This window comes from Netta rufina, assembly GCF_964035555.1.
Source record: "Netta rufina genome assembly, chromosome: 3".
Lineage (NCBI taxonomy): Eukaryota > Metazoa > Chordata > Aves > Anseriformes > Anatidae > Netta > Netta rufina.
Genome location: NC_140125.1, coordinates 68,299,684 through 68,323,829, shown reverse-complemented (window position 1 = coordinate 68,323,829; position 24,146 = coordinate 68,299,684). Strand labels below are relative to the sequence as shown.

The following is a 24,146-nucleotide window of genomic DNA, read 5'->3' as shown; positions in this document are numbered from 1 at the left end:
GAATATGTATATTCCTGAATCAGCTCATACTATGGATGCTCAGTTGCTAGATTTGATTGAAACCAGGGAGAAAGGACTGTGCAGGAGTGAGAATGCTGCTTTCTATGGCAGCTAGCCATTAGTCCGGATCAGTTATAATGTCAAATTGTGGTCCCAGAGTTTAAAATGGCAGGTCCTGACCCCAAGGGCTTGTGCAGGTTTCTGGCTTGTGAGTGAAGTAAAGGCTGATGCAGAAAAATTCAGTTTACAGGCAATGTCATGCTTAATTCAGCTAATAGTTGCCAGAAAAAAAGCATTTCACGTTTTCTCTTAGACTTTCTGTAGGTCTTTCTAAGTAAGGACAGATGCCAGCTTCTACCACGATTATCTAATCCGATTTAATTTTGTGCAGAAACATGCTATTAACATGCTTCAAAAGATAGTTAAGTAGATTTGAGGAGAACTCAGATTATCTCTGAAAATTTTCAGTTAAGGACAGCTTTTAAAACAAGTTAAATCTATGTGCTTTTTCATGTTTATGTAGTCAGTAGCCACCAAAACTCATGCCTTGTTCAGAGATGAGTCTTTACTTCTAAGTCCTCTTCTGTAGATACTTGAAAAACTGCAAATGCTTTCTCTTGAATTTGCTGTACATAAATGGTGTATTCTGAGTATATTTTTAGCGAAAAAAACAATTTATATGCCTTTTGCATTTGCTGTCTGGAATGCATGTAGCATTCTTGAGCAGTGAGGCTTACCTATGCAGTCCTGTCCTTGATATTCCATGTCCAAATAAGCTACATAGTCATTTCCTTCACTTTTTATTTTTAAAGAAAATTCTTATCTTTGTGAATGGCATAATTGTCTTTATATTGACAATTCTTATTCAAAAGGTAGGAATTAGTTCTGTTAAATCCAAACAAGCTTAAGAACAAGCTATACTTGAAACTGATTTTCCCAAATAGAAAAGATGGGATTTTTTTTTTGTGTTGTAATGGGTTTTCCTTTATTAGAAAAAATAAAATGTGCTTATTTTTGCAAAAAGTTAATTCATATCTTTGTAATACTGAATTATAAAGAATGTTTAACCTTCTCAGGCATTGCAAGTGAATATTTGGGCACTATAACTTTGTTTAGTTTTAAGAAGTAAAGTTTTTGTAATTTATTTACTAATAGCTTAGTCTTTATCTACTTCCATTTTTTTCTTTATTGTGTTATGTTTCCATTTTTAGGGATGTAGTAAGAACTCAGAAGGCCAGCATTCTCTTAAACACTTCCAAACAGTCCGTACAGAACCTCATTGCATTGTTATCAGTCTTAGCACATGGATCATATGGTAAGAATGAGTATGCAGGTGTTCATTTATGCTTATATATAAGGATTTCTTGTACCTTAAAGCAATGTCTTCTAATTAAAAAGAATCATTTTGACAGACAAAATGAATATCTTATATAGATCTCTAAAGAGTAGAGAGGCAGGCTTTCTGGAGCGAAAATTAGTTTGTCCTTGTGACTCTCAGAGAGGTCGGAAATTAAGTAAAGTAAATAGTGGTTTTGGTATGCTCCCTTCCTGCCCACCCGGAGAGAGCTTTTTTCTCTCAGTACCACCTCCATTGTACAAACACAGGTTTCTTCCTGCTAAACAACATTCAGTCACATCACCCACCTTTTTCATTGATATCAGTTGTGTTTAAGTAGACGAAATGTCTTGAATTGCCACTGAACTATAGTTTTTACAGTGGCCACAACGCTATTGCCATAGAAGATTAAAGCATACCAAGATAACTGTGAGTCCATTGTGTACTATAGAGAATTGGCTGGTTATAGGAGTTGTCTTTCCTGCTTGTTTTGGTATGGTTATTTTCAGGGCTACAAACTGATTTTAATTAACTCTGTTAATGTTGAATGCATTAGGGCTGATCATTAGGTGCTCTTCATTAGGCTTAAAGAGCATGTATGGGATGATGGGATTCATTTTTATTAATATTTTTAGTACTAAGAATTGAAACCTAGAGCTTAAGTAATTTGTGTAAGCTTTTTTTAAGAGGGGTCAGTTAAAACTGGGAGGTAAGTCCAGATACCCTGAATTCCAGTTCATTTCCTCTTTTGTTTAGGTGTTACGAATGTGATGAAGAGCTGTCAACACATTGCAACAAAAAGGCCTTGGCTCAGATAGTTGACTTTCTTCAAAAACATGGTTCCAGGGCTGAACCAAGTAAGTTTACACAAATAATTTTATCTGAGACGTCTGTAATGTACTGTCCTTAAAAATGTGCATTTCAAATTTTCAGTCATATTAATCATATTATTGACAAGTTGTGTGTGAGTGTAACACGGTTTGTAACTGCAGAGTTACTTGGGCAAGTAGCGATCATCGTAGTGTTTTTTATAAAAAAAAAAAAAAAATCTTTTTTTTTTTTATCGAGTACAATTAAGGGTTTAAAATATCACTGTAGGATGGTTTTCCCAGATTTTGCCTTTAATGAAGAGAAAGCTGTTTACTGTAGAGAAGATATACCTCAAGTAAAATGCTTTATAAATTAATGCATAAAAACATTACAAAAGAATTAGTGATTTGAATTTTTCTAGTGTGGATGTGTCGCATCTTACAGTTTTCGATTCAGACTTGTTTTTCATAGTTAATTAAATTTGTGTAAGAGGATCTTCTAGTACTCTGGTGTTGGATTTACTGCTTTCTGTTCATTGATGTCATTGGGTTGTGATATAATGCTCGTTTTTGTTAATAGAAAATTCTCTTAAATTATTTTCTTAGTTCAGGAACCTCCTATATCAGTATATATGATAGTAGATAGAACTTCGTATGTGTGGCCCTCAACTGTCTATTCTTGATAATGCTGATGTTATTCATTCCTACCATAACACATACTTCAGCATTTCTGGCTTGTAATTTATGGTATACATCAGATTCCAGGTTTTCTTTGCAAAACAAAACCAACAAAACAAACAAAATCACTTAACAAGCTTGTAAAACAATTGGTTGCAGATTTTAGCAGATGTTGGTAGTCACCTGGTTATAAGACCGGAAAAGAATGCCTTAGGGGATTGGACTATGTATTACTTCAGCTGCATGTGTGCAATTCCTGCTAGTTCTAAGGGGTGATATGTATTTTTTGAGGGGGGAGAAATCCAAGGGTCACTCAGAAATTCATATTTTATATTTTGATCTAGTCACAAGTTGTGTGTTAAGTTGTTCGTAATACATTGATGAATTGCTACTTTTTGCATCTTTTTGCCTGGAACAATGAAAATGCAGTATGATTTCACTCTCATTCACAGTTTCAGTTTCACTTTATGTAAAGTAATAAATGGGTGTTGTAGCTTGCTTGCAGATTAAAAAGCTGTAGTGTTTATTTTAGTTAATTCAATTTTTGAACTTCTGGATAAGATTTTCAGAAGCCAAATGATTCGTTGGGCTTCATGTTTTGGATTCATACTTTGTGAAACTTGAAAACCTTTAAAGTTTTCTGAGTATGGTGCTTAGGAGTTTTTTGTGAAATGTCTTAAATTAAGCAACTAAAATTCCAATCTAATTCAGAAAATAGTAAGCTTATCTTTAAAATCAACTGCTTATAGTAGAACGGGGCAGAATGTATTTCTTCTATATATGTATTTGTGTTTCATTTTGATACTCTGGAAACATATTTCATTTAAATATCTGCCAGGTATAACTGGAAACTCCTTTCTATAACTGGAAATTAGAATGTATTGGTTTTATTTAGGGAATAAACTTTTTTTTTTTTCTTAATTGATTTAAACCTATCATCCAGTTTTAGTTTGTGGTTACATGGTTTGTGACAGTAGCCTATGGAGTTCACCCTGCTTGTTGTGGTGCCTCAAAAAGCGAGGTTCTGTGGCAGCGATCCGTGGTATTAGCAGTAACTAAGTGCACCCAGTGACCCAGAGCTTTTACTGTGAACACAAGGTAGTGAGCGATGCAATACAGTTGTACGTAAGTGACAGACTAACAAGTCCACGTTCCCAGCACCTCATGCTGTCTGTGAGGTTTCTGAGGCAGTGCTGCCTCAGAAGCAAAAGCCCTACAGCTTGCTCCTGATCCGTCTTTCCTGGTCATTCTCCATCGAATTGCTTTGGGAACTGTGAGGGGCAGGATTCCTGCTGGCTTTTATCTGGTCTGGATCAGCTCCACAGAGTGATCCAGTGCTGGTGAGAGCAGCACTGTCATGCACCAGCGTGGCCGAGTGGTCATCCCCTCAGCAAGATGGCTCCAGAAGGGCCTGCGCCCTTCCAGGCAGGCTGTGGCCCACCCGCTCTCAGCCTGCACACCTCTGCTCCACGCTTGGAAGTCAGCGGCTCTTGGTCAGGCATCACTGCTGTTATCGGGAGCTCTGGGATTAGCTGCCCAAAGATGTTCTGCTGGGCTTTCTCAAGTGGCAAGGGGAAGAGGAAAAAGTAGCTTGCCCGTCACAGTTGGTTGCTTCGGTCCCAGCTACCTACTGGAAGAGGCTAAGAGACATTGATGTGTTGATAAATAAATAATAGGTGTGAGCAGAAATTTCCAAACAGTACTGAAGTACTGTTATTTATTTATTTATTTATTTATTTATTAAGCTAGAATGCCTTTTAAATATTTTTTAAAAATAAAATCTGAAATCAAAGCGTAATTTGTTCTGTTGTCTGGAAACAAAGAACACAAAGTATAACAATGAAAATTAACTCTACCATTGACAAATTATCTTACCTTTTATTTTATTTTAAGCATAGCATTTCATTTCATGTTACCACAGTATTTCCAGTATAACTATCATCCTTTAAATTCTTTGTTGGCCTAGATTTAAAAAAAAAAATATATATATATATTTTGCATATAAGTCAATAATAAACTACTAATTTTAGCCCAGGAAATAGGAATTATTAGCTGTCAGTTTTATGCTGCTTGTTTCCTACAACTTACTTTCATTTCTTTAAAATTGATATAATGCTTTTATTCTATTGCTTTTCTGCTTCCTTCAATTAAAAACAAACATATTTACTTAATTTTCATACCCAAATGTGGCACCGTAAAAAAGATTTATCTTATATCTGGGTTGCTTTCTAATCTAACAACTGGTCGGCATGGTACTTCGTTACAATTCATATAGCATTATCTAGAAATTTCTGCAGAAATGCAGTATGAGCATAGATATAAGTAATAGATGAGAGCTGTTAGGATATTTTTTTTTTGATTATTGAAAGTTTAGGAGTCATTTAAAGATAAAATAATCAGTTTAAACATGTAAGGGAGGGTTATATAGATTTCCTAATTAATGCATCTTGGAAAATAAACAAAAGCAAAATGCTTGTCATTTGGTACTAATGTGGTGGAATAGTGTGGCAGCAGGATCCCTGCTTTTCACTCAGTCTCTCATAAAGATTCAACTTCACTTCAGCTGTAAAAATGTGCAAATTACATTACTACTACATGACTGACTTTTGTAATTACATTAAGCGATTGAGATAAATCCCAGTGCTGGGTTCCCAAAAGAATGCTTGCAGCTGTGTGATTTTCGCATCTGATCCTATGGTTTGTTGTACCCAGCCATGCCTGCTATTTTTTTCCCTTTTTTTTTCCCTCCCCCTTCTCTGTAGAGGAGTCTGTTTGGTTAAGAGGTCATGTTGGGCACAAGATGGAAGAATAAAGCAAGATTGCTTTCTAGGGTGTACCACCCAGAAATTTGTTTTGTGGAAAAGGTTAGCAGGCCATGATGATTTTCACAGAAAGGCAGGTGCAGTATTGTCAGTGTGGCACACTTGTGAGCTTCACATGGACATAATGCACATGTAGTACACAGGAACCATGCTGAGACATTGCTAGCTGAGTGTCTGCTCATTTGCTGGAGAAAATAAATAGTTTTGTGGTCTTAAAAATGCATATTTTCTTTTATAAAAGCCAAATTAGACATTGTTTGAAGACATAAGATTGCATACTGAATTTGTTTATAGAGCAGTTAATTTGTTTGTGTGGCAATAGAATGAGAAGGAGGAATATCTGTTCTCAAATTCTGTAGTTAATTTTATTGTTGGGAAGTTCAAGCAGAGGAATGAGATTTTGCTAGTAAGTTCAGCTGCCCAGCTTTTGCCAATAGGTGAAATTTAGAAACTTGATTTATGGTTTAATGGGTATAATTAATATAAAGCAAAGATTAAAAAATATATGATTGTACAGTACAAGTAATGGGTGTTAACTTGTCTGGAGAAACAGTTTGAATAATTTAAACTTAAGCAAAATAATGCAGAATATGTTGACTATCCAAATCTGAGTTACACTTCAGCAAAGAGATATTTCTGTTCACAGTCATAAATTTTCTTTCAAAATTACTTATTGTTAAAAAAATAAATAAATAAATTCAACATTCTGTTGTTTTTACCTGCAGGTTCTTCCCTTTACTGTCTGCATACTTAACTTGTGAGGTGTAGCACAAGTCATTTAAGCATAGAGCATCAACATCAAGGGTTGAATAGGTTGCTTTTTCACACTATGCAGATGTGGTTTTTAGTTCGTAACATTCTGACAGAATTACAGTAATAAAGTTGTAGTCCGTAATCTTTAATTGGGTAGGATTGTAGCACCATAAGAGAAATCAATCCTTTAAAATGTAAAACTAGTGACCATTTAAGATGAGAACAGTGCTGTTTTCCTGAGGCTAGTCATTCTTTTGTACAGTGTTGGAAAAAAAATGATTTTTTTTTAAATAAAAAAGGAGTGCTTGACAATTTAGTACCATTTCATAATATAGCATGATGAGAACTTAGTAAAAGAAAAGAAATCTATTAACCTTGCTTTCACTATGAAGACCTTCAGCTGAAGTACCAGAGCTCTATTCAACAAAAAATGCTTGACCTTGGAATAAAAGTGCATATTCCTGGAACCTCATTTTTAATTACAAAAAACAAAAAACACTCACATTGAAAAGATGAGCAAAAATGCTTACTCCCACAGCTGAAAGAAAAATTGGATGTCAGTTACATTTTTGCTTACATACCATCTGCACCCCCAGTCATATTTCAGTTTCAGCAAGGTAGGTATAGAAGACCAGGTACACTGCAAATGTTTGCAATACTGGCAAAACAAATAAATACAGAACCAGTGTTAAGTTTTTTGAATGTCTTTTGCCAGTGGGTGTGCCAGCACTGTTTGCTTTTACACCTGGTCTAGTGACTTCTTGTGATTCAGAAATTGAATCATTCTCTGTATTAAAGGTAGGGTTGGGACATCTTAGTTGCGTACCTGTACAGCTGCTGCTGTGCAACCATCATTTCCCTGCCCTCAGAGCCTATGAGACAAGACTACAGCCAAGCAAGAGGAGATAGAAAAGCTTAAGAAAACATTGGTGTGATCTTGTTCTGCACCGCAAGCAGTGCTGTAGCAGAGGAGCAGCCTCTGACTGCTGCGGGTGTTGTGAACAGGGGTTGCTAGCACTGGGGAGGAAAGGACAGCGGTGGGTGGCATGGCCAAGCATGAGGGCTGTGCTGAAGCACAAATGCAGTTGTTTGGGAGTGCAAGAAGTGAGCACTGGGGATGGATGTTGTCGCAGACCAGAGGCAGGTGCTGGAAGGTGGTCAGAGGGGCATGGCCAGCCCTGTGTAGAGCTGGGAGATGGTCTTGGCAGGGAGCCTGTGGAGCAAGATAGCCTTTGCAAGAGAAAAGGAGGCTGCAGTGATCAAGGCACAGTGTGGGTGGGGGTTTTTCCCACATGACTGGCTGAGAAAGGACACCTCTACAGAAAAACTGCAGAAGGAACTTGATAGAAAAGTGTACTCTGAATGTGAGCCCCCCCAAATTGTCAAATACGCTGTCCCAGTTATGAAGGGATGGGCCTGTGTGTGGCTGATGCCCACCCTGTCTGAGAAAGGCAAAGAAGCCAAGGGGAACTGTGTTAACTCTGAAAGATGTAATAGTGAATTACAGACAGAAATTAAGCTATGGATTTGGTCAGTTCCTTGCTTTTCACCCACCTTGCTCCAGGGAACACTAACAAGAGTTAACTAACAATGTTCCTTTATAACACCTACTGCTACGTGTGGCCAGGTGGCTGGAAGCACTTCTTTTCTCATAATGCTGTTCAGCCAGGAGTTGTAGACCCTCATGGATAGTAGTAGATTATAAACATTTCGATAGTCCTTTTGCTAAAATTCTTCTCGTATTTATACTGACTTAAAAGTCAATTTTAATATCCCAAAGCACTGCTGTGAAAATACCACAGGACTGCAGGATTCAGTTAGGAAGAGTCTGAAACAGTTCAGTACAAATTCACTTTAAAAAATTACGTATTACTCTTTGATTAATAACAGGCTGGTAGCCTTGGGTTAATCTTGCAGAAGGACCCTTCAGCCCCAAGCTGTAAAGTATTAGCTATCACAGTCATCACCAGCATCTTCTATTAAGACTGACCAACTCTTCACATGTCAACTAAACATTCAGCTTTAGGCCTGTCTGTCATCTATCCCCAATCTGGGGATGCTGAGCAGAGTTAAACACTGCTCTCCTTCCTCTGGCTCTGTATTTGTCCTTAAAAGTGTTTGCACAGGGTAAGCTAGAGAGCTGATAGTGGTTGTGATGGCGAAGTGCCACTTCTGTCAGGATTTTTTCACAGATACAAAAAAAAAAAAAAAAAAAAAAAAAAAAGTATATCATTTGAGATGAGCTTGTAAAAAGTATTGAAAAATCAAGGGACAGTAATTAAAACCTTTGTAATGAAAGGAGACACCTAGACTTCTGTAACAACACACAGGCATTTTCTTAATTTACTGCTACTTCTCAGTGTGCTAATTACTAATTTGTGACAGTCATATGTCTGGTTCTCATGCTCTGCATTTCACAACTGCGTATTCACTCGGCTCTTATCACAAAACTGGATGCTTTTGCTTTGTTTTTCCTCCCTCAATAATTTATATGTAAGGCTCAGCAAATGGAGCCTTGCTACTTGTGTGAAGCTGCCATTTAACCATGAAGTGAAATGCTTTTACCGGGTTTGCCCTGCAGATACGGTCCGCTGTGGCAGTGCTGTCCTTATTTGGTGGCTGTGCAAGGAGAGCCAGGTGGTGCTGCAAAGCGTAGCACAGTGAAGCGTGGACAGATCTAGGTTTGACATTTGTCATCCTGTACTGCTAAAGGGAAGAGAAAAATCTGCTTTTCCATATGCTTATGCTTTAATTTTTGCCTGCAGTTTTGTCCAGATGGCCTTGTGAACATTGTTTACTTTAAGATGCTGTCCCAGATGTTTTTGAATGCCGATGGATAAATGCAACAACTGTGGTATACTAATACACAAATTATTTACACAATTTTGCCCTTTTTTTTTTTTTTTTTTTTTTTTAACTCTCTCTTCTCCCCAGCACTTCTCTGTATGGCACAAATTATATTATTAAATTTCTGAGAGTGAGCAGTGCAGTGCAGATACGTGGACCTCTCTTTCTCCTGATAAGATTCTTTTGTAGTTCTTTGTGGATGGAAGAGTTTCAGATGCTGTAGTATATCCCTTGTAAGCATGTCGAGTAAAAAGTGTTAGTACACATAGCCTGTAAAACCGTGATTAATGTAGGGTGTGAGCAGCTCCCAAGCTGTTTGTCATTTATTGTGTTCAAAAACTCTTTGCTTTTTCAAGGAGAATTTATTCTTTCTTTGCCCTTGTACTGTCTTCATTCTCCACACCAGTGGAATGGAGTATATTTTAAAGCTGCGTAAGCAGTATTACCAAGAACATTTAAAAATACTTTTAAACAGCAAAGCACCTCTTACTGCATTTTGACAAACTCAGATGCAATTTGGAAAAATAATTATGCCTTGATGGCACTATAGGGTGCAGACAAACTGCGTCAGAGGCTTCTTGCAGATAAAAAAGATATTTTAATGACTTCTTTTTTTATTTAATTATTTTTTTTCATCTTCTAAGTAAGAAACTATGCAGGAATGTACATAAAAGAACCTTTTGGCATGAGCCTTTCATTAACGTAAATAGGCTGGTTAGTTATTTCTCAAGAACGCTTTAATGAGACTTCAATGTGAAACTCATTAGAACAAATATATGAATTCATATGTCAAGGCATAGATTGCAGCATCACAATTCTTGGCATCTATTAAGTCCATAACTCGTTTACATTGACATGCATTGTTAATCAATATTTAAGACACTGCAGATGTCAGTAATGTTCATATTTAGTCCTGCAACCATGACAATATGAAAGTTGCTAGTAGAATTCCAGGCTAAATATTGTTATCTCAAGTCTTTCCATTACCTCTAGGCTACAAGTTAATGACTGTCTAACTTTGCTGCCTCCATCTATTTAAATAATAAGGGAAATGGGAAACCCCATGGATGTTATACCGGTAGCGTATTCCACTGCAGTTTCACCAAATTTTTGTGGTTTAAAATTAAAACAACATCGTTGTATGCATTTGGGTTGTGTTAGCAACCCCTCAGGCTGTGACAAAGGGAGGTAGGTGGAGGAGTAAATGTAACATTTGCGAAAACTGTTAACAGCTCCAGTTCAGTTACCTTGACCAAGCTGTACAAGACAGTTTAAACAAAGCACAATAATTTATAGAGACTTGCAGTATTCAATTGGTAAATTCTGGTTACCTCTCCTTAAATGCACCAAGGAGTGGCCTTTGTGTGGTGTCTCTAGTGTGTGTAATGACACTATATATATATATAGAGAGAGAGAGAGAGAGAGACTTCCTGTTGTTAATAAACTGACAGAATCTGCTTTACTTTATTTATTGCTTAGGTAGTTGAAGAAGTTCAAGTCTTATGGGACAATCTCATTGTTGTGGGAGGCATTTACTGGTTACATGTAGCTGGGGGGGAGGATTTTTTCCAGGGATTTAACTGCTGATGTCTCATGTTTTTTTTAAAGACTATACAGAGCAGCTTAGAGTAACATCAAGGTATCCTTAAGTACATGTCAAAAACTATAAGTGTAATCCATGGAAGGACTGAATTGGTTAAACTATACAATTATCTAGTAATGTTAATCTATAGTTTAATTACAGGTTCATCAAAAATTATACGACTCCGTGAAGAAAACAGTGAAACAAGTGAAATACTGAAAGGCAAAAATTCTGGTAATGGTGCATCAGTTCCAGTTAAAGGAATAAATAATTTAGGAAATACATGCTTTTTTAATGCTGTCATGCAGGTAAGATGGAAAGCTCATATAGTCTTCACTCTATAGATTTCAGAAATAATTGATCTGTATAAACTGTAGCCTTCATAAAAGGTACTGAATGTTACCGGTTTTCATTCTGCTGTCTGGAGGTTCTTTTAAAATGCTTTTCACTTCTGGCTATCTAAGCACTATTTCCTTTTATAACAGAAAAGAGTTCCTGGATCAGTAGCATTTTTCAAAGTACTGAGACAAATGAAAATGTCAAGTATGTTACACACTGCATATGCGTGTGGGTTGTACTCTAGCATATGGTTTTATTTGTAGTTCAGCATTAGGCAGTCATGAGTAATGCATGGTATTTACCATACTGGTGGGTGTGAAAAGTGGTACTTTATGCATAATTTAAATTATCAAGCACCAATGTTGCCTGCACAGTGAATTGTGATGATTTTAAGCCCCTACAGAGGATGCAGCTATAAAAGTACTTTTATTACTATATTTTTTTTTTTTCTGACCAGATTAAGAGAATGAATTATAACAATGTACTTTTATTGATTTGAGCCTATAAATAATCCAACATTGTAAAAATAGCAGCAACCCTACTGGATTTTATATTGGAACATCTTAATGCCTGCTGGTTGAGCAGAGACACCTGTAAATCTGCGGACAGGAGTGAGCAAATGAGACAAAACTGCTACAAAGGTGTTCTGAACTGTCAGGCTTTACTTAGCATTAAGGGTGGTGATTACAAAACTTAGCCACCAAACAGTACATTTGTAAGGAGTAGCATTACTGCAGGTTGTTCTCTATGCATACTTGGAGCACTGTAGAAACTGAAGCGACCTGCAGCAAAAAGTAACTAAAAATAAAGGGGGAAAAAAAAAAAGCTGAGATGTGTTGAGTTGGTTTCTCTCTTAAATTCAGAGAGGCGGTGCTTCAAAGCATTGCAAAGCCCCTGTGCTTCCTGGAGCACTATGAGGGAGGCTGCAGAGTTCAGAAGAAAGGAATGCTTTCTCATATTAGTGTCCTCACCATCCAAAATAAATAAATAAATGAACTTGGTTGTACAACAAAAATAACAAAGTTATTACCAGGAAGCTATTTCAGAATTACAAAAGCAGAAGTACATAAAATTTTCAAAACAGCCTAAGATTAGTGATAGCTTTTACAAGGATGATGCCTGCTTTTTCTAGTGGTCTCACTTAAATTACCTCAGTTGTACATTATTGAATATGTCTGTTTTTGTCTACCCCTAACTAAAGAAAACTGTATAGCTGAAAGATCAGTGTGAGTTTCTTGTTTGTTTTTGTTTTTTTTTTTCTTTAAGAACTTGGCACAGACTCACATACTAAATGAACTGATGTATGAGATGAAGGAAAAAGGAACAAAGTTAAAAATCTGTCATACTTCAGACTCCCAATTGGTAAGTGTGCAGTGACAAATACAAATTTGGGCAAATGGGAAGAAACAAGAGAATGGGAAATCACATCTCTGTTAAAAATACTCTTATTCTCTCATTTGTTTTTATCTCTTTATAGTCTAGCCAGTTGATGATATCCATGAACACACTCCTATTACAAAGCTAATTATTCAGCCCTGAAGGAGGGGAAATAATCACTTCCTTTCACATTTTGTAGCAGTGAAGTAGCAAATAATACCTGACCTTAAGAAAGAGTGGCTTATTTTTGTTTCCCATTTTGTTTCTTCAGTATGCATACATAATACAGAGAACAGTATTTTTATCTCTGTAAAGTGTTTATGAAATATTTTATTCCAGTCTGTTCCAGCTCTTCATTGATGAGGCTTGTAAAATTTACTGCATGCTTCACAGCCAGAGGATTAAACTGAGAGAAACAAAATTCTATTGAAGACTAAATTTCTTGTCCTCAAGTTCATTTGAGGCATGTGGGAAAGAAACTAGTTGTTATTATCAAAATAATATGCTGCATTTCCCAGTCATTTCCTACAGCTTTGGGTTTTCACAATAAGTTTTTACCAAGTGGGGTAAAGATAATACCCCTTCCCTCTGCTAGCTAGTAAGGCAGTTTTCAGATGCTGGTTTTCTTGTTGGTTTGTTTGCTTTTTCTTCTTTTTCTGATGTTTCCTGTGACCTTTCTGGTGATGGTAAGGATTGAGAGGTGTGAGTCTGTTTCAGATACCTCTGACATTGCAAAGAATTCTGAATGTTGATGTTGGTGATGCTGAGCTTCTCCAGGCAAGGACAGTGTGAAATTCACTGTACTGTTATCTGTATTACCTCTAATGGGAGTTCTGAACAGCAGCATGTTTCACTAAGTTATTCCTGAGCCACAACTGAGGTCTGGAGCTTGTTTGTGCCTGGAGGCTCAGGAAGGCAGTGGTATGTTGGTTTATGCTCAATGTGAACCTTGCACAGCCGTAAGGTTGAAAGATTTGTTCTCTATTTAATGACAATGCTTATGGTGTAAGATCTGTGGAGCGAAGAATGCATTTTCTGGTCACTGTATGTCAACAGAGGATTAGAGGACTACAGTAGCGTAACAGATAGTAATGGAGAAACTCCTTGCTTCATGCTTGGTAAAGGGTATTTTTCAAGGTTTGGTAGAGTATGCAATGTGAATACTTGATATTTGTGTGTATCCACAGAGATTACGTTTTGTTCAGTTCAGTTTTTTGGACAAGGCAGTCTCTCTAGTTGTTTGTCTGGAAGCTGTTGTCTGTTTTTGTGAGACTCCAACGAGCTAGGAAGTAAGCCCTGTGATGAGATAAGAACCTGGCCGCATGTAAGGGAGAGCTGGTGATCTTGGAGCACAAGCAGCACTGAAGCAGCTGAGGAGCATCTCCTGATCTAAGTCTATGTCAGATGGCCGCAGGCCAGGTCCCTGCAGCCCTGGGGCCTGGTGGTATGAGCCGCACACCAGGAGGGGCTGGGTGAGACGTAGCATGGCTCCAGTTCTGCCTGCTCCCACCAAAATATCTGGCCTGTAGTGGTCTGCTGCTGGCCTCTGCTTGTGAACCACTGCCCCTGCCTTCCCAGCTCCTGCCTCCAGCAGGAGCAGTGGGTGCTCCTGTGGCCATCAGATGTGTGAGGATTTCAGGATACTGCTCTCGGCTCCATTCACACAGGAGTAAATCAGATAAACCAAGAGGTGTATGATGCAAACTTCCACTTGGCATTTACATTCTGAAAAACAGAATAAGTAAGCTTTCATAAAATGTGTTACTAATTAGTTTCAGAGAAGAAACAAGAGAAGGTTCCCTTATGGCTAGCTTTGATGTCCCATAGCCTGGCAAAATAGAAGAACTCCCTGTTTAAAAACTCATCCATATTTCTTACCTTAAGCATTATTGTATTACACTTCGTTCTAGTAATTATTGGCATGCCTGTTTCTAAAATTATTGGTTAACCACCAGTTCACTGAGAATTGCTAGGTATTGTGGCTATTATTGTTTAATTATTAAGCTTGCTCATTCACCATTTCGATCATGTAGGTGACATCAACCTTTTTTTTTTTTTTTTCTTTTTTTAATATTCTGAGAGTAAAAGTCACATTGTTCTTTCTCATAAGTATGTTAACATGAAACAATACCTGTTTATCACTCATTTTGAAATCTGATGCACAATTTACCTTTGCTTTGAAGGATCCTTTGGTGGTAAACCTCTCTAGCCCTGGACCCTTGACTTCAGCGATGTTCTTGTTCCTTCACAGCATGAGGGAGGCTGGAAGAGGTCCTCTTTCTCCCAAAGTATTGTTCAGCCAGCTTTGTCAAAAGTATGTATTGTTAGCATCTTTTTTTTTCTTTTCAGTGATATATTTCTAAATATGCCATATCTGTTACAACACAAATGTCTTTCTGTTGTAAAATTGCAGGGTTTCTTGTTGTACTCCAGGGTTGTACCTGTTTTTCATGAAATGTATGTGCTAGCCCATAACTGCTAACATGCAGTGGGCTTTCACTAGGGTTTTAAGAGGGCAGAAGATGACATAAAACCAAAAGAAAAAATACTATAACCTTTCAGATTTTGTTGACAGCTGTATATTAGCTTAAAACTGTGCTAATACTGCAAGATGTGTGTAGATGTTTTGGAAAAAGAAGAATAAGCTTTTAAACGGGAAAGCTCTGCTTTTGCAAAGAGCTTACAAGCCCTAAAGAAGCCCCCGTTTCTTGGTGTGGAAAATGTTTACAGTGGTGCTTTGTAGGTGTCTTCAATTATGATGCAAACAATCTTGCTTTTTAAAACACCTGTAGAATACCTATTTAAAAGTTGATACAAATATTTGATTATTGACCTTACAAGTAAAAGAAGCTGTAGAAACAAAGTTAGGAGGATGTTACAGCTGAGTCTCACATCTTAAAAGTTGTGGAAGTTAATTATGCATGTTAATTTATTTGCTATAATATTATTAAGTGGAATCGTAAGTGTTCAGCAGCAAGAGAGTTAGGAAAGTTCCAATTTACTACTACAGAGTTCCAGGGTAACAACCTTGCTGTGCAAATATGGGTTTAATACAGAAGCTTTCAGACTAGAGCGAAGATTATTTAATTCTGATACAGAAACCAGTTACTATTTTTTCTTTATCCTCAAAATTCCCTTCAGAAACTTAATATTATATTTTTTTCTATTATACTTCCTTTTGACTCTTTTGAGCTGTAAAAGGACATGTGTATAAAAAGTCCTTATAGTGACTTTGAATAGCAGTGTTCTCTGTTTAGTATCATCTACTTGAAAGAAAAACATACAGGGAAGTTAAAATATGTTGTTTCGTCACTCCCCCTCCTGTTTCTAGGAGGAGTCAAAAAAGTGGTTATAAAAACAAAATCTTAGTAGAGAAATGGAAGGGAAATGATTAAATAGGAATAGTAGCTTTCCCTCTGTAAGTGTTAAGGGTGGAAGGGAAAGGATAATATTGAACATGCTCTGAAGCCCACGTTAGCAAACTCATTGCAAAATAACCTCAATGCACTGCACTTCAAATGGCATTGGCACTTTTGAAATGAGAGCTGGTTTGTATTTGCCCGTTGTGTATGTGTGTGTATGTATTTGTGTAGTCATCAGGCGATGCAACAGTACTAAATCTCAGATATCTAGTTTTTGTTGTTGTATTGTCATCTTTAAGATAGGTGTATGCTTTAGCTACCTGCTAAAAGTTTAACGTTTTTTAAGTGGGCAGCAGACTTTTGCTGCTCAGATCTGTATCTGTCAGCTTCTGCCATCTCTTACTTTCATCCATGCTTCTTAACTTTTGTTAGCCTTGCAAAAAACACAAAACTGCCAGGGTTTTTTTTCTGGTTTGGCTTATGTATCAACGATGAAATGTCAGCCACAACCTGTTAGCAGGGAGTTAAGCAATCAGGGACAGTAAGTGGCTGCACAGTTATGACAGAAAGTTTTGGTCTTTTGAGTCTTCTGTTGATTATGACATGGGCAAGAAAGGAGGAGAATTTCAGCAAATTCAGCAGTCTGCAGTGGTAGAAGTAGGAGAAGGATGTGGTGGATGTGATAGTTGAAAGACATGAGCTAGGCAGTAAATCCTGTAAGATACATTTACACATATTTTTTTCTTTACTATGCTTACAGATCTGCTGAAAATGTTAGTAAAATTAGGTTAAGAGGACAAAAAAAAAATTATTCAGGGTCTTGAACATGCTGCTTGGTTCTAATGGCAAAACTTAAGTGGGAAGGGTTAGTTGTACTTGGAAACACACTTAAGTCTATTATGATTTACTAAAGCCCATTACTGATCAGTTATTCCATGCAGGTTAATTTGCCTGCTGGGATGTACATTGGAGCAGAGATGCCTGTTTTTTTCTGTTTGGAGGTTTGCTGACGTTATTTTGATGCTGTGGCTAACTGACACTGAAGTGCCTGTACAGAGTGCAAAAATACTCAAAGCTTTTATTGAAACTGCTGTACAGATGTGTTCTGAATTATTGATTTCTAGGCAGTACTGGGTGAAATAATCTGAAGAGTTCAGTAACAAAAGTGATGAGTGTACCTTCTCTACCTGAGTGTACCTTCTTTCTAAAAAATGCCACAATTTGTATGTGTGCAGATCTAGGCAAAAAGATCATGTGTCTCATTTCAACTGCTAATGAAGGATGTTCTGTTCCATTAAATTGATGTGAGATCTTTATTTTGTCAGTTCTATTTCCAACAACTTTTCGTTTTCAGGTAGAATGACCTGGCTCTCTACACTCTGTACATGCTTAAAACTGGAGGATGGGGGTGGGTATTAGCTTTTGAATATTAGAACTGTAAAAGCTTCCAGGGAGGTAAAATTGCAAACATCTTTCCTAAAGAGATGAGAGGATGAAAGTGAAAAGGGAAGACAAGTCAGCTAACTCCAGGGGAGAAGGGCACAGGGAAAGACTTTTAACTCTATTGTTTAGTTTTATATATGCTACACAGAAGTTTGCTGAGTCCAGTTGCAGCTTGGTTTTCGTTTTTCGGTTTCTTCCTTCCCCATCACAGATCTCAAGATCTCACTGTCTGCGTCCCACTACACAGTATGTGACTGTACCTTCCTTCAGTAAAGAATTTATGAAGCAGATAAGATAGATAGGATAGGATGTACTTGTCTGTGATAACAGGAGTCAGAGTCAATGACCCAGTCCTTCCAGCCCTGTATTTGCCTTTACCATGACATTATTTTCAGTATTTGCTTGTAGTGTGCAAAATAGGGACGCACACAAATTAGTCACAAGTATTTAGATTTTTTACTTAATGCTTGGTATCGCTACTTCCAAATCCTATTGAGTTTCTTACACACGTGAATAATTGAAATGTTGAAGCTGTCAAGCAAGTGGTATGCAGTATTTCTTTACATACTTACATCCATCTATTGTTCAATCTGTTATAGCATGTTTTCTAGTCAAAAAGTAACACGGTGATTTCCTAATAACGTTTTTCTTATTTATAGCAGGAGGCTGATCCTTTAAAAATGGTGTCTTTTCCCTGATGACATAACTGTGGTATTTATATATAAACTTAAATTTTGTCTATCCAGCTATCTAAATCTATCAGGGCAAGCACTGGAAGCTCAGAGAAGAAAATTGTATTTTAAGCTTTTTATCTGTCTGTATCCATATATCTCTATTACATAAATTGGTATGTCTGGGTTTTATTTATTTATTTATTCATCTGGTAGTTGAATGGTTACATGTTTTCATATTGGATCAGCTGACACAAAATATAGCAAAGGTAGCTGTATAATTTAACACCTGACACTTGCCCTTATTTGCAATTCAATACTGGAATAACTTTTGAATTTGATGTTTGGAGTTGTTTATGTATTTATCATCATTATTATCATTCCCTTGTAGAAATTTCAGACTTTACTTGTTTCAGGTGTTCCAGTGTAAGTGTGAATGCCAATATATGAACTGGACATCCTTACTCAAATTGTTTGAAAAGTGCTCAGTGAAAGAAAACCTAAGAAGGCAAGGAAGGAAGGAAAAGCAAGAAAGGAGCAGATGAAGGCACTTAGGAATGTGGCTAGATGTGGACAGGGCACTTGTAAAGAAAAGGAGCAGGTGCTTCCTTCTTCAGCTGACAGCAGTGACAGAGTGGATTCCCACAACCTGTAAGTGAAAACACTCAGGAAGTGGATGCATATTTTCTGCTGAAAAGCAGTAAGAGAACTGGGGCACAGTCCTTTCAACGGCAAGCTGCGTATTTAAGAGTCTAGGGAGATCACCGAGTGAAGTTCATCATCCTGTGTATGAAAGGGTGTTTGTGGTGCATTTTTTATATAAAATAACAGAGAAAAAATGATACCAAGTGTTAATTTTATCAAGTGGTGGGGTAGCCAGGTTGAAGAAGAGGAGAAGAAGAAAAGAAATGGATGAGTCTTTCTATAGCAACTGTTTAGCGTCTGGTACTAATTCATCCACTGTTAATTTTGTTAGTGTTGCAGCTGTCAGATGTTTTGCTAGGACAGATTGTGAGCATAGCTACAGGGCCCTTCTGTTTGTTTTCCACTATTCTGAATATTAGGACTGCAGACTTCTGACTTATCAAGAGACTTAGTGACTAATGCAACATTCATGTATGAAGAGGACATAAATTTTCTTTCCCTTATTTGTTATGATTATTTTTATTGATGGATGAAAGCTTAGATTTGTGTAGCAAGTTAGTCTTGCAAATATAAGTGATTAATCTAAGAAGTAGTTACAGAATGTTAGAAAAGCTGTTTAAAATCTCCACCAAATAATTATTTATAATGGTACTATATAGATGCATTAGCAAGCAAGAAAAAAATACTTCCCTAACAAGATTTTATTGATGGTCTCACAAAATACATACAGCTCTTTATTTATTTATTTTTTTCAAGGGGTATTAATTGTTTTTTATGCAGAGAAAGTACAACTCAACATAGAGGTTTATGTGGGACTGACAAAATTGAGATTGTAGGTAGTTGGGACTATAGATTAGTTTTGGAGAGAAGCCTGAAAAATGCTTGGAGCATTCCATAATCACTTCTGAGCAGAAATGCTCAGGGGAGACAGGCAATGTTGTACAAGATTTTAAGAAGTGAAGGAGACAGGATTTTTCTTGTTAATTAGGAGTCTTTTGATACTTTTAAAACAACACTGCTGTAGAGAAAAATCTCTTCTAAAAAAAAAAAAGATTTCCAACTTCCTTATTTTTCCAGTTTGACTTTTGCTATTTCAAGGTAAGGGCAGCCAAACACCGGGTTGATGTTTTTTTGACCAGTTGCCAAGAATTACTTTGGTCCCTCTTTGTGCCCACATGCGTGGTGCCGACAGTGCTGTGTTAGGTTCTGGTGCTCTCTGACAGAGGAGACCGAACCATCTCCTGCAGCAGAATTCGAGAGATTGCATCCGTCTATTTCAGTTCAGTTTGTCAGTTTCCATAAGTTCCAAACAAGTCAACAAAAAACTGAATGGACGAGGTTTACGAATTCAAACTAGCTTAATTGCATATACAAGTCATGTGCATTAGGAGGAATCATCTGCTCTTGTTCCTGAGCTTTGTGTTCACTTCTTCCAATCAAGAGGAAGAGCTGTACGTCATTTTGGACAGCAGAAGTATTTGCAGTGTGCGGTGTTGGTGAAGTTAGTAAGCGCAGTTTGTAGGTATAATAAAGAAGTAAAACAGTAATTTCATTAGATCCACCAGAGGTGTATCCACAGCTGGAATGTCCACGCTAACCAGAACAGAGCATTACAAGATAAGGCTCCTTCAGAGCTTGAAGGAGAGGCGACAAAGATAGAAACACTTCATGTGAAGAGGGACTTGAATATTAGGAGTTCAGACAGGAGAGGAAATGAAAAGGGAGACGTTACAGCAAGAGAACACAGTAAATGATAGAAGATAAATTAGCTATGCTTATTTAACTGCCCTCATCAGAGTTCAAGGAGCTGTCTGTGAAACTGAAAGGCAACAGATTTACAGCCGGGGAAAAAAATCTATTTATTTAACATTCTGTATAACTAAGCTGTAGAATTTGCAATCACAGAGCACCTTTGAACATATTATCAAGACTTAAGGGTAGAAAGAAGAATTAAATGTCTATATAAAGAGAGAACTTCTTTGAAGCAATACTGGACCTAATGCAGAAAGACCTTTACTTAGCTGGTAGTCAGGAAGAAATACCCACAGAAGAAGAAAAGATATTTCCATTACTCAGTATAAAGAGCCTTATTTTCCCTCTGAAGGCCGAGTGGGAAATGGATCTGTTCTGGCATGTCACCTGTGACGTCTGTTGAAAGCTACTTCGAACCAGTACTTTTTGCTCATGTGTCAGCATTGTGGTGCATTTCAAGAAAGTGGTGGTGTCTTATTTCCTTTTGGGGAAGATGAGGCAGAAAAAGATGAAGGAAATCATCCAGCAAATCAGAAGGAAAGCTAAATCCTGTCTGTTCGTGCCATCAAGATGGGACAGGCACTTCTCTTGTTAGAGCTGTGTGTGGCAAGCCCGTGTTTATTCCTGCCCAGCACCTCATGGTAGCAGGATGTTTAAGCCTCTGTGTCAGGTCTGAGATAAAGATTAGGAAAAGCAAACAGAACAACTTTTCAGTTAGCTATTCTTCATTGGCAGTAAATAGATACTGTACAGTGTCACTGAGAAAGGTAAGTCCTGTGCATTGCTGTAACTTGTATAAAATGACCCTTCACCTATTTATTGGTAACTGATCGGTCTTGAGGAGAGATTAACGTCATCAGAGAGGCAAAATCTCTTTTCTCAAACTGGTATTAAGTAAACATTTTACTTTGCTTCTCTGGAGTTTACTGCAGTATTAAAGGAGTTCCTCTGCATTTTGCACTGCCAGAAAAAAAATCCCATAGTATGTTCTGCGTTCTGTTTCCAAGCACTTAATTGTTTATAAAGTTTTCCAAGGTGTTAGGTATTTCTAGGGTATTCTGCTCAAAGATAGTAATTATCAGAGAGATGACATCAAGAGGATTTTTATTAAAGACAATCTATTATGTTAGCTCTGTGCAAAATGATTGAATGACTGTGATTGTATCCAAATTTTGCTCCTAAAGCATAACTTAATTTCCCTTAAATATAAGATAGGAATTAAAAGTTTTAGTATTTAGAAGACTTTTTTTTTTTTTTTCCCCTTTAGCAATGTATGGTACTGTGCAGTGTTTATTATTAAAAGCATTATATGAGATAGATCATCGTGAAAAATAGTTCTGTAACCGATAGCCAAGCAGTTACAATTTGTCTCCAGAAGAGTAGTGAGGAAATAGATAAGAGGCATGCATGTCGATGTCACAGTTGTCCTTCACCACTTATGGCCATTAGCGGGAGTTCAACCTGTTCTGTCATTATACTGCTGACACTGTACAACAGGTTGTATCGCGTTGGCACTGGCTTCCATATGTCAGCACATCTGTGAGCGGTCAACTCAACCAACCATCTTAAAGCCCCCCACTTTTGCCAAGGATCTTGCTTGAAGCATGTTTTCAAGGAGACAAGAGCGCACATCTTTTAGTTGTCAGATTTCTACGTATCAGCATGGATTAATTCCTCCTCCGCCCGCTGGTACTGGTTTGTAAATGTAGGAATTCTCCACTAAATGCATTATGTGAGATGAAATTCCCTCCTTTACTCCTCTTGTTGTTTTTCTTTTGTGTCTTTTCCCTGAAAATAAATTTACTAACCTGATTTTTTTTCTATAGGACATGAACTACGTAGAATTATGTAGCATGCTACAGACATGAATGACCAATTAGCTCTATATTAATGTATTAACAAAGACATCATTTGTCAGTCAAAATAAATGACTCATACCTTTCATAGTATCTTTGCAAGTCACTTTCCCTGCCACTTCAGTTTTAAAGTGGTAACTGTTACATTCCCGTCATCCTGACCCCTTTAAAAGCCCAGCATGCAGATTTATGTGAGGCTGGATGAGGATTTAGTACAAGCACAAAGAAGTGTAGATAATCATGACCTTGTAGGTGGACTACGTGCTAGTAAAATGAAAGATTAAGAGAAACCAGTGCTGAACCACTGAAAGCTTCTATAGCTGGGTTCATTTTTTCCCCTTTCATTTAAGCTAATAAAACTGTGTGGAATATACAGATGAACTATTTTCCCATGAAATATATTTTAGGAAAGTAACTGTCATTTAAAATGTAATATATGTATGGTGCTTATCTGTGGGAGGTTATACTGCAAACCATGAACAGTAATAAAAAGGGGGGGAGGGGGGCTTTTTTCCTGATTTGCATGGAAAATCTCACTCTGGTGTGCCTGCAGTGGGCAAAAAGAAAAAAACAACAAAAACACAACTCATGTAACTGTGATGGAGTTCTTGACTGCTTATTTGTCAAGTCAATATTCACTTTTCTTTCTTTTTACTGTATAGTCTTTTGTAGTCCTGTGGCCCTGCTTTTGTGACAACAACAACAAAAATGCTATTAGTAGAAGGATTCAGTTTGGGTAAATGCAAGAGTTTTGTTCTATCAGTATACACTGGAGCTATTAATATGCATATATTGGAGGAGGTATGCTGAATATGCCTGTGAACTCTCACTGTATTGGGAAAACAAGACATTTCTCATAAATAAAATTAACAATTATACTGTAGATAAGTAGGTTTATCAGAATTTAACTGATCTCTGCATATGGGTTTAAAAAAAATTATTTCACATTCCTGGCCATTTAATAAAAAAAAAAAAGACGAGAAGACTGTTGTAGCAAATTGAAAAATGAAAATGTGTGTACATTCCTTAAACGTGGCCATGCAAGTACATATGTCATTTATTGTCCTTTAAAGTAAAGTGAATGTTGGATCCACCAGAAAGGTTCAGTGCTTTTCAGAAATGACTTGGCTTTTCTAATCAAATTAATTGGAAATAAAACATTTGATTTTAAAAGAAGCAAAAAAAATGCATGTTGATAGTATTAAGCCAAAATGTTTCATTTCTTTGGAGGAATATTTCAAATTTGAATTTATTGATATTTTTGTAGAATTTGAAATTAATTTTTTGGTTAACATGCATGTGCAAAAATATTTTGTTCTTATAGTAAACTTCCTAATAAAGCTATGCCATTAAGTCATTTTTAACCATGGGTATCGTTAAGAAGTAGATACAATGCACAAATGTGGAGTGACTGTGTTTGTAACTGGGAGCATGTTGTTTTGCATGTGCAAGTGCAGATTTATTCCACTTAATTTTAGGCACTGACCTTAGCTACCTGGCCACCTTAGCTCCTTCTCCAGTTACGTCCCAAAGCGCTTCCAGAGAGGGGTTCAAAACAGACCTTGTATCACCCACATGCATGGCACGTGGCCTGGGGCTGCCGTGCTTCTGGCTTGACACCTTGCCCAGCTTTAAGATTCGCTGTTGTAGGCACGTTGCGTGTCTGATGCCTTTTTTTACGGTAGCCTCTAATTTCTGCTATCCATGAGTGCCAATTTCCAAAGCAAACCTTGGGTAGCTGTAGTATATTAGTAGGAAAGAAACCTCATCTGCAGGAATCCCAGAACAGCTCAAGAGCACGGCTGAGCAAGAAGGATTATTGCGTGTTGAGAAAATACTGATACATATTTACAGCTCAGTGCACTGGTTAGTCA

At 37.2% G+C, this 24,146-nt stretch overlaps 1 protein-coding gene across 2 annotated transcripts in view; it reads left to right on the top strand.

Moving 5' to 3' along the window:
- The window catches only part of USP45 (ubiquitin specific peptidase 45), a 54,748-nt gene that overhangs the window by 9,748 nt on the left and 20,854 nt on the right, over positions 1-24,146 (top strand). For both annotated transcript variants that reach the window (XM_084284385.1, XM_084284386.1), the window contains exons 4-8: positions 1,212-1,315; positions 2,093-2,193; positions 10,990-11,135; positions 12,433-12,528; positions 14,727-14,857. In XM_084284385.1, the coding sequence (XP_084140511.1) occupies positions 1,212-1,315; positions 2,093-2,193; positions 10,990-11,135; positions 12,433-12,528; positions 14,727-14,857 (578 nt within the window). The remainder of the gene's footprint in view (positions 1-1,211; positions 1,316-2,092; positions 2,194-10,989; positions 11,136-12,432; positions 12,529-14,726; positions 14,858-24,146) is intronic.